Below are 16,233 nucleotides of genomic sequence, written 5' to 3'. Positions count from 1 at the left end.
CAGATCCAGGACAGAGGCCCAGGGACTGCATCTCCCACATGGCCCTTTTATCAGGGGAAATAGGAAACAACCATTTAGCCAGCAAAACTGTCTAGTACCTCTTGCTGTGTATGCCCCAGCTGAGAGCTCCTTGTCCCTGGCCCTTCCAGCTGGGATGGCACAGGGTGCCTGCAGACACAGCTGCCCTCCTGCCCACACTCACAGCCCCCACAGCCACCCTGAGCTGAAAGCCCCAGGCAGTTTCCTTGACTCTGCCTACACCACAGTGACACTCAGGTCTCTGGTTCTCTGAGTGACAACATTAACAAGAGCAGCATTTCTCCCTTCTCTTAGGACGACACAAAGTACCTGGGCCTTTCATACGTGTGTTACAGCACAGCTCTGTTCCCAGCCAGCTGGCTGGGTCCTTACTGTGCTGCAGAATTTTGTTATACCCCTCAATCTCAATAAAAACAGGCCAACTTCCAAGCAAAGCCTCCAAAACACAACTCAAAGTATGCAAGTTGGAATAAACCTCCAAACAAAGGGAGGCTGTCCTCATTAACCTCCACAGATGGGAGAGACTCTGCACACACTCAGAGCTCCCTGGGCAGATCCTGTGTTACATTAAAGTCTCCCAGCACAGCAAGAAGCTGCCAGGTGGCAGGGGTTTAAAGCCATGGAGCTCAGTCTGGCACAAAGCACAGCAAACAGCATCTGGGAGGTGGTGCTAAAAGATCTCTTGCTTCAGTGACTTTCCAACGTTGTGAACCTCAGCTGCAAAAGAGGTTCAACATTTTCTGAGGGGTTCAGTCTTACCGGTTTTGCAGCTTGCTCTGCAGATCCTCCAGAATTTCTGTGGATTGTTTATGGTAATCTAGTGCTGCTTCTACAAACACAGCCAACTGGCTGACTTGTTCTACCTGAAAGACAGAGAGGAAAATAGTTGTAAGGGGCACTGCAGTGCATTCAGCTGAAGGATAAACAAACAGATAATTTAAAACAGACCTGGTATCTCAAAAGACCACAGTACCTTGTAGAGGTTATTGGGAAAGAGCACATGTGATTCTATCAAAGAAACTGGCAGTTGGAAACTGAACAAAACTGAGGTGTAACTTCTAGGTCACTAACTCAGGGCAGGGTCCTTGAGTCATTTCCTTTCACAATGTGCAAATCCCTTCTGCTTTCAACTTCCAAGCCAGCTGTCTGTCAACACCCAAGCCCAAACCATATAATAGGACATGACCCCTTAGCAGGTGAAAGTGGAGCTTTTCTGATCAATGATGGAAGAAATTACACTGTGACAGCTCTTATGACTCAGACTCATTGCAGTTTATTATCAATGTTTACAAATTGTAGTTCTGAAAGGATCTGGACTTACCTCACTAGATGGCAGCATTTATAAACTGATAAATGAAACATAATTTATATACTTGGACTTAAAATGTATTAGCCAATCATTCAAAAATATGAACGATGAGGAAAGGGAGAATGTGAAGGAGATGGAAAAACCAAAATATTTTTATTCACGAAGTAACAAATAATCTCATTCCCCTAACACAAGCTGAAAAGTTCAAGCTGTATGGGGTATGGAGCAGTAACAGATATTTGTCTTCTTCAAGACAACGTTCAGAAGACAGACCCCAAGAAGTCTGACATCTTTCCATTCCATCATGATGTCTTCAGACATTGGATCATAAGAAAATATCTGAGTAAACTTTCTACAAATGTTTTATGGACCCATGGCAATTTTGTGTTATACTTTGTCTGCTTTTACTCAGTTAAAAAGATCATTAAAAATACTGCCAGGACTCCAAGAGAGCCAAACACTCTCACATAGCACAAAGAAATGAAATGCACAGAACCAAACCAACAGCTGATACAATTCCATCACAGTCAGAAGAGAGTAATATAAACAGCTGAGGACAACACACAACGTGCCTGGGGTTTGGATTGGTGGTCAGAGAAAATGGATAAAGGACTATCCAAACAAGCCAACTAAGAGCCAGGAGAAATATGGAGTTGTGGATTAGGAGAAGAGAGAGAGAGAGAGAGACTGGGAAAGAGCCAGAGAAACTTGGGGGACTAAAAGCTACTTAGGAAGATGAAGCTGGGACTGGCTGTGTGGGAATGGCAGGAAGATGGAGCTGATAAGAAGTGCATGCAAGAGTGTCGATGTGGGAGGTCTGGAACTGGCTGTGCAGAAACCTGAGAAAGATGGGGATCAGGACTGAGCCTGGGAAAGGCACCTGGCAAGATGGCTGGGAACCAGAGCTCAGAAAACAGACTTCAGGGCAAGACGACCAAGAGAGGGAGACACTTGGGGAACTGGAAAGGATCAGAAGGAAGTGATTGCAGTTAAGATCTCTGCAAACATAGTGAGACTGTTTGGGGTTAGACAACGAGGCTGTAATGAGAAGTTTCAGGAGGACAAACAACTGGGTCAGCATGAAAATGGAAGGGAAAGAGCACAGAGTTTTCTTTAAACAGAAACAATAGGAAATGGCTATGGAAAAAACTTCAGAGGGATATTCAGTTCACCCCCTCCCAAAGGCAGAATTAGTTATACTAGAATGCATAACTCATCTGTTTTCTAGTAGCTGAGCTAAACCAGTTGAATCCCTGCACTGTTTTGTCCTCAGTTTGGTGCTTTGACTAATGATAAACAGTACCTGAAACATTTCTCAGCTGCTTATGAAAGGCAGAATTATAAAACACACATCCACTGCAACCAGGCAACTGGAAGAGCCTACAGTGGAACAGTGCTGAAATTGTTGATAAGAGCATGTTCCAGATTTTGCTGCCCTCAGTAACCTGCCCTGGTAAAACAGCAAGAGGCTTAAGTGCCTTACACTGTACACTGCTGTAACAAATGAGTCCCACTTACAAACAGTGCAGGAGCTACAGGCTGGTTTATAACTGGGTGTGCATAGAGAGAGAAGTTGCTTGCAATTAAATATTCCCACTTCATAGCTCCTCCCTGTTGCAGTTTGCTCACAGAAAAAAGACAGCACACGTCTTACTTTGGAAGTGTGTTTTCTGTGATGCTGCATCTACAGGAGGTGAGAAAGCTTTGGAATAAGCTCAAATAGGTCCAGCTCTCTTTTCCTACAATTCCATAATTATTCAGGAGAAAGCACATCCCACTATTCCTCTGTGTGTGGACAGAAGAGAGGATTATCCTCAATGGCCACAGCTGCTCCTTATTTAGACATAATTTCATGATGGACTTGGACTCTGAGCCAAAGTCCACATACCTGAGCTCAAGCTACAAACTCACTCTATGGACTTTGCAGAGCCAAAGAGCAACAGTAATGATTGTCAGAGGTAAAATCATTCAGAGACTCCCTATCAGCAGCAAAGTTTTGACTATAAGTGAGCTAAAATTCAGAAAGCACAGAAGGTATATGCCCTTGCTTATACTTTCAGCAGCAGGTCTTGACTATATCAATTTCCCGACCTTCACCCTCTCACTGACCAAACTGCCTTTTACTCTCAGCTAGTCCTACTTGAGGCCTCTGTGACCATCTTGCCTGAGTCACATTATCTCCACAAGAAATTCCTGAGTTCTTGAGTTCTCCCATTCCCTGCTGTGCATTGTTGTTCTTCTCTGACAGGGGATTTAAAAGTGGGAAGAGGCAGAGTTTCTGCTTCCAGACCTTGTCTCCTGTGAAGGATGGGACTGGCTTTAACCAATCCCACACATTTGCCCCTCCAGGATGCAGTGCAGCAAACAAAGAAGCAGCACAGACTTACATCATTTTCTAAGAAATTGAACATGCTTCTTTCAGCCAGCTCCTTTGACTCTTCAAATTTTTCTACTGCTTGTTTAACTTCTTCATCCGGTATCTTTCCAAAACGCTTCTTTTTATAATCATAATCCAAGCGGCGTCCTTCCAGTTTCTTCAAGTGGTGCTAAAAGAGACAGAACATTCATGAGAAGGACCAAATGGGATATGCCCAAACAAACACATTGTGATTTAAGGAAATATCAGTGGTGGTGAAAATATATGCAGACTTAAAGAAATACAAGGCTCAGAGATTTGTACAGTCCATCCCTTTGACCCAAGGCAGCACCAGGTAAGTGTAGGGCCACATGCATGAATGAAATTTTAAATAAAGAGCCCTTTGGTAGCACCTGGGGTACTGGCTACCTTGATTTGCCAATCTTAGACATCCACCTCACGGACTTCAGTAAATGTGCAACAGTTCAGATTCTCTGAGCTGTTGAGAGAAGTGGGATCCAACCTAAATATTTGTGTGTCACTGTATTCTACATGTAATTCAATTTTATGTCTTGAATTATCTGCAATACGACACCTAAAAGTTAAAGGGCTATATTGCCCTCATAAAGCAGTGCTCCAACAAATCTTGTATTCTTGCTGTCCTTGTTAGGTATCAACTTGACACTTCCATCTGATACAACTACACAAGCTTTTCTGTTGCCAAAAATCATGGGACTGACAGACACACAGAATGGACTCAAAGTGACAGTACAAAATGCTCATTAAAGCTAACATCAAACAATTTCCTTTCATCAGCTCAGAAGAACACAACAGAAAACAGTTATGAATCAAAGGAGACAGCTACAGACATTATTGCTATCTTTTTGCTATGCCTTCCACATTCATTTATGTGAAAACAAATAAAATAACTTTCATTTCTGCATTTCATCAGGGTTTTAACTTGCTTATTACCCAAATCCATTGGAATCAACAGACTCAAAGACTGCCTGGCTTTCGTTGAATTGTCACATTGTAAACAAAAACACTGAAAAACTTAACTCTAAAGGTTAAAAATGTGTTCCTTAGTGTCCTATATTTTTCCTATAGTGGCATATGGCACTTCAACATTTTATGACACTATTCAGATCATTCTGTGTTTGCCCTGAAAAGCCTTTTTTAACAGTTATATTCATTCTCCATTATAAACAGCTTTAGGCTGACAGAGATGATAAGATAGGATAATCACTAGCAGTAAATCACAGCCCACTCACATGTTCATAAGCATTAATAAAAATGTTCATTAAAATAAGACAGCAGAAAATTAAGAATATAATTCTCTTCAGTATCCTTGTACTGACTGTCCAAGCAATATAGCAAATTGAATAAGTTAGACAAGGGAGAAATAGCCACACATTGATTCTAAGCAGATTTTGTCACTGTTTTGCTAGAGAGAAAATCTATTACAACAAAATTTATTTATCTTATTGCTTTCAAGAAAAATATCTCAGGGACCTAGAGTTTGATTTGACTCTGATTATTGGTAAGTGAAGCTTTACCCTGGAAAACTTACCCCAATCTCTTTTAAATCTTTGTCCTGCAACAACTGTAGAGGATCAATAAAATTTTGTTTGACATTAATGTCAAGCGAGTCCTTCACTTCTGCCATTTGCTTCATGCTCTCACCAGCATCCAGTAGGGCAAGGCCTGTGGTAAAGAATAGGCTCTTATATCTCAAGATATGTAAAATCAGAAAATTTCTCTTTTAAAACAGCCATTTCAAACAGGTATCTTTTTATCTGCTGCAGTCCCTTGAAGAGTAAAAAAGAAAGTAATGCAAGTTATGCTTGTTCCCTATAGAAAACTAGAACTAGAAAATTTTTGTTCTGAATTACAATGCAGATATCAGAGGAAAAAAAATTGTTCTCCCTACTGTATTTGCATAGGTCATTATTAAAAAAAAAATCATTCAGTGTTGTTGCTTATTTCTTTCTACAAGAATTTTTTCCCTTAGTTTGCTTCTCAAATTGAGTATAACCATTTTTATATAAAGGTTAAAAGAAATAAACTGCATTTAAGAATCACCCTAAACTACTTAGATTTGGCAACTTGGAAACTAAAATGGTTAATAACAGGGATGATCAGACAGGCTCACCTGCAACAGAGGAGGACAAATGTGCAGGAGCATCCTGTTTCTGAGCTGTATCCATCATCCCCTGCTCCCTGCACTTAACCTTCCCTCTTACCTGCAGTGGCCAACTACACAGGTTATGTCAGTGAGTAATATTTTGCAAAGAACTTTATGCTGAAATATTGGCAGAGGAGATGCACAAACTCACCAAACATAGAATCATCGCCCAGCTCTCTGCCATACCGTATCATGCAGTCTCCCAGGAGTCCCTCTGTCTGGGGGTAGCCTGTGGTTTTAACTTGTCCTCTGATCTTTGACATAGTGTTCAGCATTCCCAGCTTGGCTCTGTATGCTATGAGGGACATAGAAAAAGAAACAAAAAAGTGATAAAACCAGGTTTAAAATGAATCTATTTTCACAAGCAAAATAACGAAGCAAGTCACTGAGCTCATCTCAGACTGGTAATTTTTCTGTTGTCAGTACCTCATAATCCAAAGCTGAAATATGCCATTCAACAAATGGGTCATATGAAACTGGTTTTTATTCCCAACTGAAAAAGCATCATTTCTCCAGGCAAATATTCACCAACACTCACATTCCTCTGAACAGTCCTGGCTTGGGAGCTCCCTGATTAGAAATATTGCAGAAGGCAAATGCAGAACAGATACAAGCACAGCCAAAGCCAACTTCCTGCTCTCTCTCCTCTTCCTTAGAACAACTTTGCAGAACTCCAGACAGAAACCTCACAATGATGATCTAATTAGTATTTACCTAGAATTAATTTCCAAGTAATAAAGCAATATTCATCAAAATCCAGCACCTATTGCTCTTACCCTACCTGGATTTGGCTGAAGATACTCCGTGGATTTGGACAGAAGCTCTGTTACTGCTTTATTAGTAACATCAATTTTCTGAAAAAGAAAAGTCTACTATGAACATTAAAAAATACACAGAAAGGCAAGGGGAAATTTTAAAAAGCACGTAACTGTAAAAGCAGAAACTGGCAGTAACATTGTTTAATTTGCAATTAACACAACTCCTCACGTTTGGATAGCAAACACGTCAATTTCATGTAAATCTCTGAACATGGATTTAAACTAAAAAATACAACCTTTTCTCAGGAGAAAATCCAGCCCAAGTAGCTAGGTTTTTATCATTCATTTTATCAGATGCAAAGGCTTTGTGATATTTACAAAGCCTCACTAACACTGTGGACTTGTCTAAACTCCCACATAGCCAGAGGAAGAAGGTTCCTCCTGATGCTCTGCATCCTTCTTGGAGGAATTTCTCCTCACTGTCGAGAGGTGTCAGTGGAACCTGATCCTCTGCTCAAACAGCCTTTGTGGATGTCTCTTCTTCCTTGGCTGAGCTGAAGAGGCTCAAGGTTAAATTCACATTTATCCTTTTATCTTTCTGTTTGGAAGCACATTATAGGGTTTCCTCCCCCAGGTAAATCTACAATACCATCCAATCCCTTGAAACATGAAATATTTTTGATTCTGCTATAGCTTAATATTGAAAAACATAATGTGACTTTTCTTACCCTTTCCATCTCTTGAAATTCCTCATCTAACTTTGTTCCTTCTGCTCCGCTTATTTTTTCACTGAATAACTGTAAAAAGATAAATTTAACACATACAAAAAAAGGTATTATTTTTTAATTACAGAATAAATATCTCTGAGAGTTACAGGATCTGACTCCAGATCAGAAAATAGCCAGCATCCATTTGAGGTAACATGCAGGACAAGAGTAAATGGTCTTGGAAGTGAAGTACTCCCTTCAAGAGACAAGGATACCTGATAAGAATTTAGAACAAGTGAACAAAAAATGATTTCTCATGCTTGAAGAGTTTGTACTCTACTGGCATGACCTACTGCAGATTTCAGCACAGGGACCACAGTAGGACTGCAGGTAAATCCAGAGTCACCTTTTCAAGTGTGTCTCTGCAGCTCTGTACTTCCGAGTACCCTCTGGCCCCGTGTGCCAGCAGGTTCAGGAATTCCCATTCCTGCTGCTGGGACTTGTGTGTGCAATTCTGTGGAAGGGAATAGACTCGTGAAAAATGCTTCACTGTGACTCACCTGTGAGACTGAGCACCTTTATGATCAAAACAAGGATGCCAGGTGTTCTTCAAAAACTCAAAGCACCCATTTCAGAGAGAAGATTTCAGCAAACCTTCTGAAAAGGCTAAAAGTTGTCCACCTTTTGTATGAAAACTCCAGGCTGTCAGACCTGACTGTGGTCCTCACGGAGTAAATCATGGCCAGGAATAAGCCATGGTCCTCACTGAGTAAATCATGGCCAGGAATAAGCCATGGGCAGAACTCAGCCATCTGCTTCTTGCAGGGCATGGTACCTGCACGGTGACAACATGAAAAGAAAGCCAGGTCCTCACCCAGTGTGAAACAGCCTTTGAAAGCATCACTCCACTATGACAGTGATTTAACACATATTCAACAAACATTAAATTCCTTCTGCCTAATATTTCTCTGTTTTAATTGACTTTTACCACTGAAACTGTAACAGTGGAGTGTGAAATCCAGGCCTAGCTCACTGAGTGCTGGTGCTCCCCAGACCTGTCCCCAGTAAAGTGTTTTGTTTGTCCTCAGCACTTTCTAAAAGGGAATTAATCTCACTGAATTTGAAGGCCCTTGGGGACTTGCATAACCTGAAAATGGGTCAGGGCTCTCAGCACTGCAATGGCTCCCTGCTCTCGGTCGCTGCCTGCACTGCACAGGTGAGGGGGGAGTACACTGCCCTGCCAAAACCAGCGAGGAGCTGATGAAGCAGAGCTGGGAGCTCAGCAGTGGCTGACCTTGCATCAATATCACTGCTACCACACAGCCAGAGAACAGTCCTGCTTAAGGGAAAATGTGAGTTCAAAGAGAGACACACAGCTAATTATTTCTATTGCCTTTACAGCACACTCCCAATCTTCATGTTTAATATGCCAAGCAGCACACACACTTGTCAGGATCATTTCTCTTCCAGAGCACTGACAGAACGAGCAGAAAAGCAGATAAAACAGATGGAGAAGCCCAAGTACCAGTGAGTTCCTGCGGGTCATCATCTTGCTGCTGTAAGACATGACAGCAGAGAAGTGACCTGGGGTCACACGTGGAGCAGGACACTGCCCTGCTCTCTGCAGGAATGTCTGAGGAATCCTTGGGCAGACGGAGAAAGGTACATGACAAGGCTGCATGAAAAGCAGGAAATCCTATCAGGAATTCTGCAGCTCCTCTACAACAGCAGCTTCTGTCTCCTTTCTGTGCACTGTTAATTCCAAAAATAATCAATGCCATTTTCCACAGCCTCACACATGTCTTCTTTCTCCAGCAGGCAAGGAAGAGATCTGTGGTTTCCCAAAACCTTTTCAAAGGCCGAGGGCAGTGGGGGAATTACCCCTCTCAGGCTTAAGGTGCAAAACCCACATTCAATAGCAGCCCATAGCTGTCCCATTACAGATAATCCACTTATATGCTGGTGAAAAATAAACATAATGAAGTAACATGATTGCTTGACTGTGAAACCATAATCAATAATGGAATTCTAAATCTATTTAACAGTGACTTGTGAATGCAAATCCACAGAGCCAGCCACAGGATCTGCAGATACTGTTTCATACAGACTCTGAAGACAACCTAACACACACCTACACCTGGGAAAAAAAGCACTGATCATAAGAAAAAGAATTTTGTTAACATGCTTTCCTGGTTCTATGCAGCCATTAATGACACTGCAGCTCCTAGCCCAAGGACACACTTCTTCAATGGTATTTACTCTGAGCTCTAATGTCCTTTGAAAAATGACGCCCATAAAGAATGATTCCTTAAAGTCTGTAAGTTGTCTGAGCTACCAACAGTAAAAATTGGTATAAAGTTCTAATGGTTATAATTAAATTTTACACCTCTACAGTTTATTTCATATTGGTGTAATTGGAAATAGCTGTACTAGTCATGCATTTAGGAACAAAAAAGCTTTTGTTCTGATCATACTGAATTTAGGAGTTGTAAAACTAGCATCACCCTTCTCACAATTAAAAGTCACAGGATACCCAATTAATTATTGAAAATGGGTGCACAAAGGAGACAGCTGCTGACTTTTAGTTCCCTGACTATTTGCTGAGCATCATTTACATGCATTATATCAAGCTGCAAAATGCTTTGAACATAAACAGAAGATACCCAGCTGAGGGGCTAAGTAATTACATGGCAATATCTATCAGGCTTTACGAGTCACCTAATCAAAGACAAAACTGTTGCCATCACACAAGGCATGCACTCCGAGGGGGCCTGGAATTTCTCATACAGGAAGAATCCTTCAGCTCCAAATCCAGAACCTGAGCACCATGGATTCAGCACCATTTGACCAGACAGGGCCACAATTTGTGGCTGTGAAAAAAAAACCAGGTCCCACGAGGGGGTGACCACTTCTTTACTATTCCACTGCAGGTCAGAAGCTAAAGCCTTTCATTAGTCCTGTTTCTGGTGAAGCTAACTAGGTTTCCTCTAGATCAAAACCTACACCCAGAGAACAGCTCTGCAATAGGAAAGATTTCTTCCTCTCAGGTGTCTGTACAACTCCCTCTATCACACTTGAACTATTAAGAGTTAGTGGGGAGAAAGAAAAAAGCAACAAAGTTAAATTATGAACATGAAAACACTTTCCAGTCAGCCATTTGTATTATCACCTCTCATTTGAAGCTACACATGATGGCAAATTACCTTTGACTGTAAAACTTGCATGCTCTATATGATAAAGACCTTTTTGCCTGAAGAAACACTGCAATTTGTACACAAATGCTCCTTGCTTGTTACTTCTTGCTAGATCCTACTGTTCTTTTTAATATTGAAAAATTAAATATGACGTTGTATTACAAACAATCTGAAAGTCTCTGGTGTGTGTGTATGTAGAATTTTATATGAAGAAAAATCTGAAATAGAACAAATAGGCTTTGAAAGGAACCCCTCCAGATATTATTTCTATTTTAGTTCTGTATATCCAGCTACAGTTCAAAATGCAATCTGCAATTTTGCTACAGCCTTAAAAGACTAGGTATTTATCTGCTAAGGCATTTATATTACAAGAAATTCCCTGAGAAAAGATTTTTCTATAAACCTAATATTGGAATTTTGTTCTCGTGATAGCTCTCTGTTGTTCTGTTTGTTTCCAGATAATATAATTTTCTTTTGTTATGACGAAGCATTGCCCCAACCCTGGCAGTGTTCAAAACCTGGCTGGAGAAGGCCTTGGGTAATCTGGTCTAGTGGGAGGTGTCCCTGCCCATGGCAGGAGGGGTAGGGAACAGATGATCTTTAAGGTCCATTCCAGCCCCTTAGCATTCTATGATCCCATGAGCACAGCACATGAGCTGTCCATACTTTAAAGTAAAATCTACATCTCATCAAAACTCTAAACTAAAAAAAGTCTCAAGATTTAAAATAAAAATACTGAAAAATCATGTTAAGAATATTAAGGTTTATCCCTATTGCACAGGAATAGTACATTTCCCCATTGTTATATGGATTATAACAAACAAGCTTCAGAAAAATCCCATATTTTACTCATGTTTTCTACATCATATCCACTGAATTACAGTACTTTTTCATATTTCACTATGGAAGGTTACTGAATATAAGACTTAACTGCCAAAAATATCCCAGATCAACAGAGAGCTGATAAAACTCTCCAAACAATTACCCTATTTTTTTTTTTAATATATCCACTGGGTATTTTATAATGCAACTCAATGGGATTCTTGCCAGCCAATACTTGCACACATGCTCTGACCTTCTGTTTCACTTGTTTTGCCTTTCTTTTGCACTCAGTAACTAGGATTGAACCATCACAGGTTTTTTGTTGTTATTCAGCTACCATTGAAGGTGGCTGGCCAGCAAAACTCTCTTGTATGTACCTGGCCAGGAAATCAGCCCATGCTATTTAAAGGCTGAAAGGTATCATATTCTATTAAAGACTTAAGAGCTTTTAATGACTTTGCAAAAAGTTGCAGCATTTATTTTGTTCTGAAGGACTATCTGCTGAAATTATCTGTTGAAACTTTAATGGGATAGAAAATTCCTACATTTGTCATAAATATGCACACTGTAAAACCCATGAGGCAAAACCTAGATTTTTTTATTCTAACAGAAAAGCCAAGGCTATGAAAAGATTTTAAATTTATTTCCCTCTCTCTCTAAAAAGGAAGCAAGCAATCAACTGGGAAAACAAATAGATTCATCCCAAAGTTAACACACAGAGAGCCAGGAAATAATGTAACTGTATGGCTCCATTTCCCATAGAAACAGAACTGGGCCAAGCTGCACAAATGCATTAAATACATCTTAAATACAGTACTTAGTACAAAATACTACATTCCAGCATGGTTAGCACATAATAGTTACGCTTCTCTTAATAAATCATTAAAAGTTCCAGCGATTTCCCTGCAGCCATGTAAGTGCTTGATTTGGTTTAATGCAATGTGACAATACTAACAGCCTTCTCAAGAATCTTATTTAAGCCTGTAACAAACAAAGGGAAGAATAAGGTGGCTGGCAAGGCAAAGTTGAATCTCCTTGCAGTGTCTCCTGAGGGAAGGGAGAGATTTTCTTCTTTGTCCTCTTCCAGAATGCTCTATCAGATTAGAGACCAAGATTTCAGCCTCTTTTCTAGATCAAAAGGAGTTTAACCTCAAATATCTGTAACTCCCTGTTTTGTGCTTTCAAGTTCTACTACAGTGCTATGTATATTACTTGTTTTACTTCCTTCCTGATTGCTATATTTCATATAAATTGCTAACTGCCACGCTCAACAAGAAGGTTACTACTAGTTCATGTAGTGCAGACCAAGAACTTGTACCTACAATACAGCTTACTTAAAGTCTTGCATCTTAGTACACCTTTAAAGGAGTGCCTGCTGGCACAAAGTTTGCCACCATGATAGAAAAATATAATTTAAAAAAAGGAATAAAATATTCTGCTTTACTGACTAGGTGAATGGGCAGCTAATAAGCACATCTGTGATTGATTTCTAGAGATTTTCTAAAGGTCTGGATGCTCAGAAGAAAAAGCAGCACCCCACACTGAGAAACTAACCTAAGATGCACATTTTCAAATACAGATCTAAACAAAAAAACTAAAGAAACACAGTACTTGGCCCTTGGGTACAAAATCATCTGCAAATGAAAATGGGTAAAATATACCTAAACAGATATTTCCTCCTAGAATCTACAACAATAAAGAAAAAAACCAAACAATAAAAGTGTACTGGTGCTTGGACCTGTTCTTTTAATTACACTGACACAGCTCATTGTATCCTAATGCTTCGGAGAAAATACAAATCCCTCATTTTAGAGGTTAAGCACTAAAGGATGGCAGGAACTCTTGAGTCGCCTCAGTACGTCATGTTTTCAAAGAAAACAAAAATTCTCTTGCTCTGATGTACTTTAAAGAAAAAAAGATTTATTCTGCCCTCCAAAATAAATAGAGGGTCTACTACAAAGTGCAAATGTTTCAGTCACACAAATACAGAGCACTCTGGCTCACCTCCAGCAAATCATTTAAGTTCATCCTCAGTAGGTGCTGAAGTGCTTTGCTGGATGAAGCCCCGAGTGCTCAGCACCTCACAGTGTCAAGCTCAGAGGGTCACCCCTTTCACATGAAGTATTCTGTAGCTTTTTCTCCTACTAAACTTTCAGCTAACAGTGGCACAGATTTCCCCAAAGCACTTGGTAAAATGGTACAAAAGATTTCTGACAGCAGCAGAGGGAACTGGGTTGTTTTTTTTAAAAAAATGAATCAAGCAGCTGAATTGGGTCCTACTGCTATTAATAAAAATTATGGTGTGCAAGAAGCTGTGCCCTAGAAGTCAAAGACTTGTTATTGCTCCCATGGCTGCATAAGTGCTATAAAATTTAACTATTTAACAATGCTTGTACACAGGTATTAAAGAAAGTGTAGGTTTCTGTTTTGGTAACAGTTCATACATAATTATAAAATGTAATAATATTTTAGAATTTATGTGAGACATGAACACATTAAAAATTATAATCATATTGAGGATACAAAATTCAAGCAGCATTCTGTCAGTGCCCATGGCAGAGTACATTTCTATAAAAATTCAGGGAAACAAAGAAGTGTTGCATAAAATTGGATGATTCATCCACAATTCATTACCTGCCACAAGCAGCTGAACCAGAACTCCAGAAAACTACATCCATGGCCAGAGAATTCACATCCCAGTGTTCCACTGAAGATTTCTAGTCTCAGATATTTAAAGTAGAAACATAAAGTAAGAACTGTAGGACATGCTTGTACTTCAAAGACAACTCATGACTATACTCACACCAGCAACTTCCTTAGGGATTTCTGATGGACCCAATAGCAAATCTTGTCCCAGCAGCCAAGAAAATTAAAATACCAAAAATATTACTATTTTTGTAAAATAGGAAGGATTTTAAATATATGTAGAGAAATGTGTTACATTTAAAGACACACCAAGATCAATATTAAAATATTTCTTACATGCTTTCTAATGTTAAAAATTTTATACAACTTATGAAATATAAAAACTGAGTCCCATCTCATTTTTCAGAGCCCAGTTTTTGGTAGGAAATTCTTTTATGTAACCAAAAAAACCACCAAAACCCAGGCCATCTAAAGGACATCAGGAAAGTATGTTTCCCAAGGAGCAAAACATACTTTTTCCACTAAGAGATCTCTGAATCATACAAACAAAGTTAAAGAAATGCATGAGAGTACTGCCAGAGTGTTTATATTCACAAAGAACATTCCTATCTCACTAATATTTATGAGCCCTGTATTATTTGTAACTTAAACAGGAGCAACAAGATCACAGACTACTTTTAGGAATAGATGATAGATAGTTTTAGATGAACTGACTTGCACAAGGATATGGCAGCTGGAGAGGAATAGAAGAGAAAGGTGTTTGCAACATGGTTTGCATGGCAAGGGGGATCCAAGGGTGGCCCCAAACACATCTTTCCCACAGGGAGATGTTCTGTGAGCTGCCAGGGTAACATGAGCTCAGCATGGAGCACATCACTGTTAAAGGGTCACGTGCAGATCTGTGCCAAGCATTATTATTCAATCTACTCTCTAACATGGAGCAAATTCTTCTGAATTTGCATGACCCAAAGTGTAGAGAAGCCCAGCCAGGCAATCAGCTGAGACCTCTAGAGCCAACCCTCCAGCTGCCAGCATCAACAGGAATGGAGCCACTCCATCAAAACTGCCCATATGCTCCTGCAGAGAAGAATGCCCATTGACAGGGGAACGCAAGGCCTGCGGCTCCCACACACAATCCATGAACAGCTGCAGCTGCCGAGCAGCAGCAGCACAGCCCTGGCAAAGGCTCGGAAGTGGCAGCTCAGTTCTACTCAGAAAGGAAGCTCCAGTAGCCCAGTCCTTGTATTCTGGGATCCAGAAAGCCCTTACAAGCATTGGTACCTACAGGAAAACTGGGCAATGACAGCACTCCCCACTGATGGAGGAGTTTCAGCAGGCAATCCATATACACCTCTCAGACAAGCCATCTTTCAGCAAGATCCCCTCACCAACCCATCAGCCAGGGGTTCTGCTTTCCCACTGATTGAGTGAGACACTCACACCAAGGCAGACAAGAATTTCTGCTGCTTTCAACTCTTGTGCTGTACCATTTAGTGTGAACTCTCCTAGCTTAGAACAACTTGTATGAAGAAAGACTCCTGAAGACACCTGGGTACATGTCAATGTATTTAATCAACTCAACAGCCTTTGCTTGGGAAACCCCATCAAAGAAAAAGGCACAGAGCCCAAGAACATGACAAATGTGATTACTGGTTGAGGAATGTGTCTTTTCTTGAGGAAGGACTTACACAACCCAAAAAAATAGATGGAAAAAAATAGTTTAGAGTGTTACAAGTTGAACTGCCTGATTTTACGTAGTCTAAACAAAAGATTCTGCCATGTGGGAGGATTATCACAACAGAAATTTTTCAAAAGAGAAGGGTGGCCATTTTGACAAAGCTAATGAGGACTTTACAGAAACATCTGCCACACAGTGTCTGTGATGTGGGTGTTTGACCAGAGCTCTAATTCCCAGCATCCTTGCAATTCTTTCTGCTGACAGGAACTCCAGGATGCATTAAATAGTTTTTGATTCCTGCTCTTTCAAGAAAAAGAAAGAAAACAAAAAAGAAACAGACATGAGTACATTGAAGATCTTGACAGATTGAAAAATTCTGTGAATGTGCTTTAGAAACTCATCGTCTGTCAAGAAAGCAGCTAAAGACACAGTAACACCATCTTGCTCTCAGAAAATGTCTACAATTGATTAGGTAAGATGAAGCACCTGGCATTCAACAACTAAGTAACCTGTAAAAACAGGCCAATATGCCAGACATG

At 40.2% G+C, this 16,233-nt stretch overlaps 1 protein-coding gene across 3 annotated transcripts in view; it reads right to left on the bottom strand.

Annotated features, from left to right (window-relative positions):
- Nucleotides 1–16,233, bottom strand: part of SH3GL3 (SH3 domain containing GRB2 like 3, endophilin A3) — a 47,193-nt gene that overhangs the window by 7,070 nt on the left and 23,890 nt on the right. For all 3 annotated transcript variants that reach the window (XM_069025361.1, XM_069025362.1, XM_069025364.1), the window contains exons 2-7: nucleotides 7,376–7,444; nucleotides 6,671–6,743; nucleotides 6,041–6,184; nucleotides 5,275–5,408; nucleotides 3,736–3,894; nucleotides 799–902 (exon numbers count right to left, since the gene is read on the bottom strand). In XM_069025361.1, the coding sequence (XP_068881462.1) occupies nucleotides 799–902; nucleotides 3,736–3,894; nucleotides 5,275–5,408; nucleotides 6,041–6,184; nucleotides 6,671–6,743; nucleotides 7,376–7,444 (683 nt within the window). The remainder of the gene's footprint in view (nucleotides 1–798; nucleotides 903–3,735; nucleotides 3,895–5,274; nucleotides 5,409–6,040; nucleotides 6,185–6,670; nucleotides 6,744–7,375; nucleotides 7,445–16,233) is intronic.

This window comes from Aphelocoma coerulescens, chromosome 10 (genome assembly GCF_041296385.1).
Source record: "Aphelocoma coerulescens isolate FSJ_1873_10779 chromosome 10, UR_Acoe_1.0, whole genome shotgun sequence".
Classification (NCBI taxonomy): Eukaryota; Metazoa; Chordata; class Aves; order Passeriformes; family Corvidae; genus Aphelocoma; species Aphelocoma coerulescens.
This window is presented reverse-complemented; position numbering and strand designations above follow the sequence as displayed.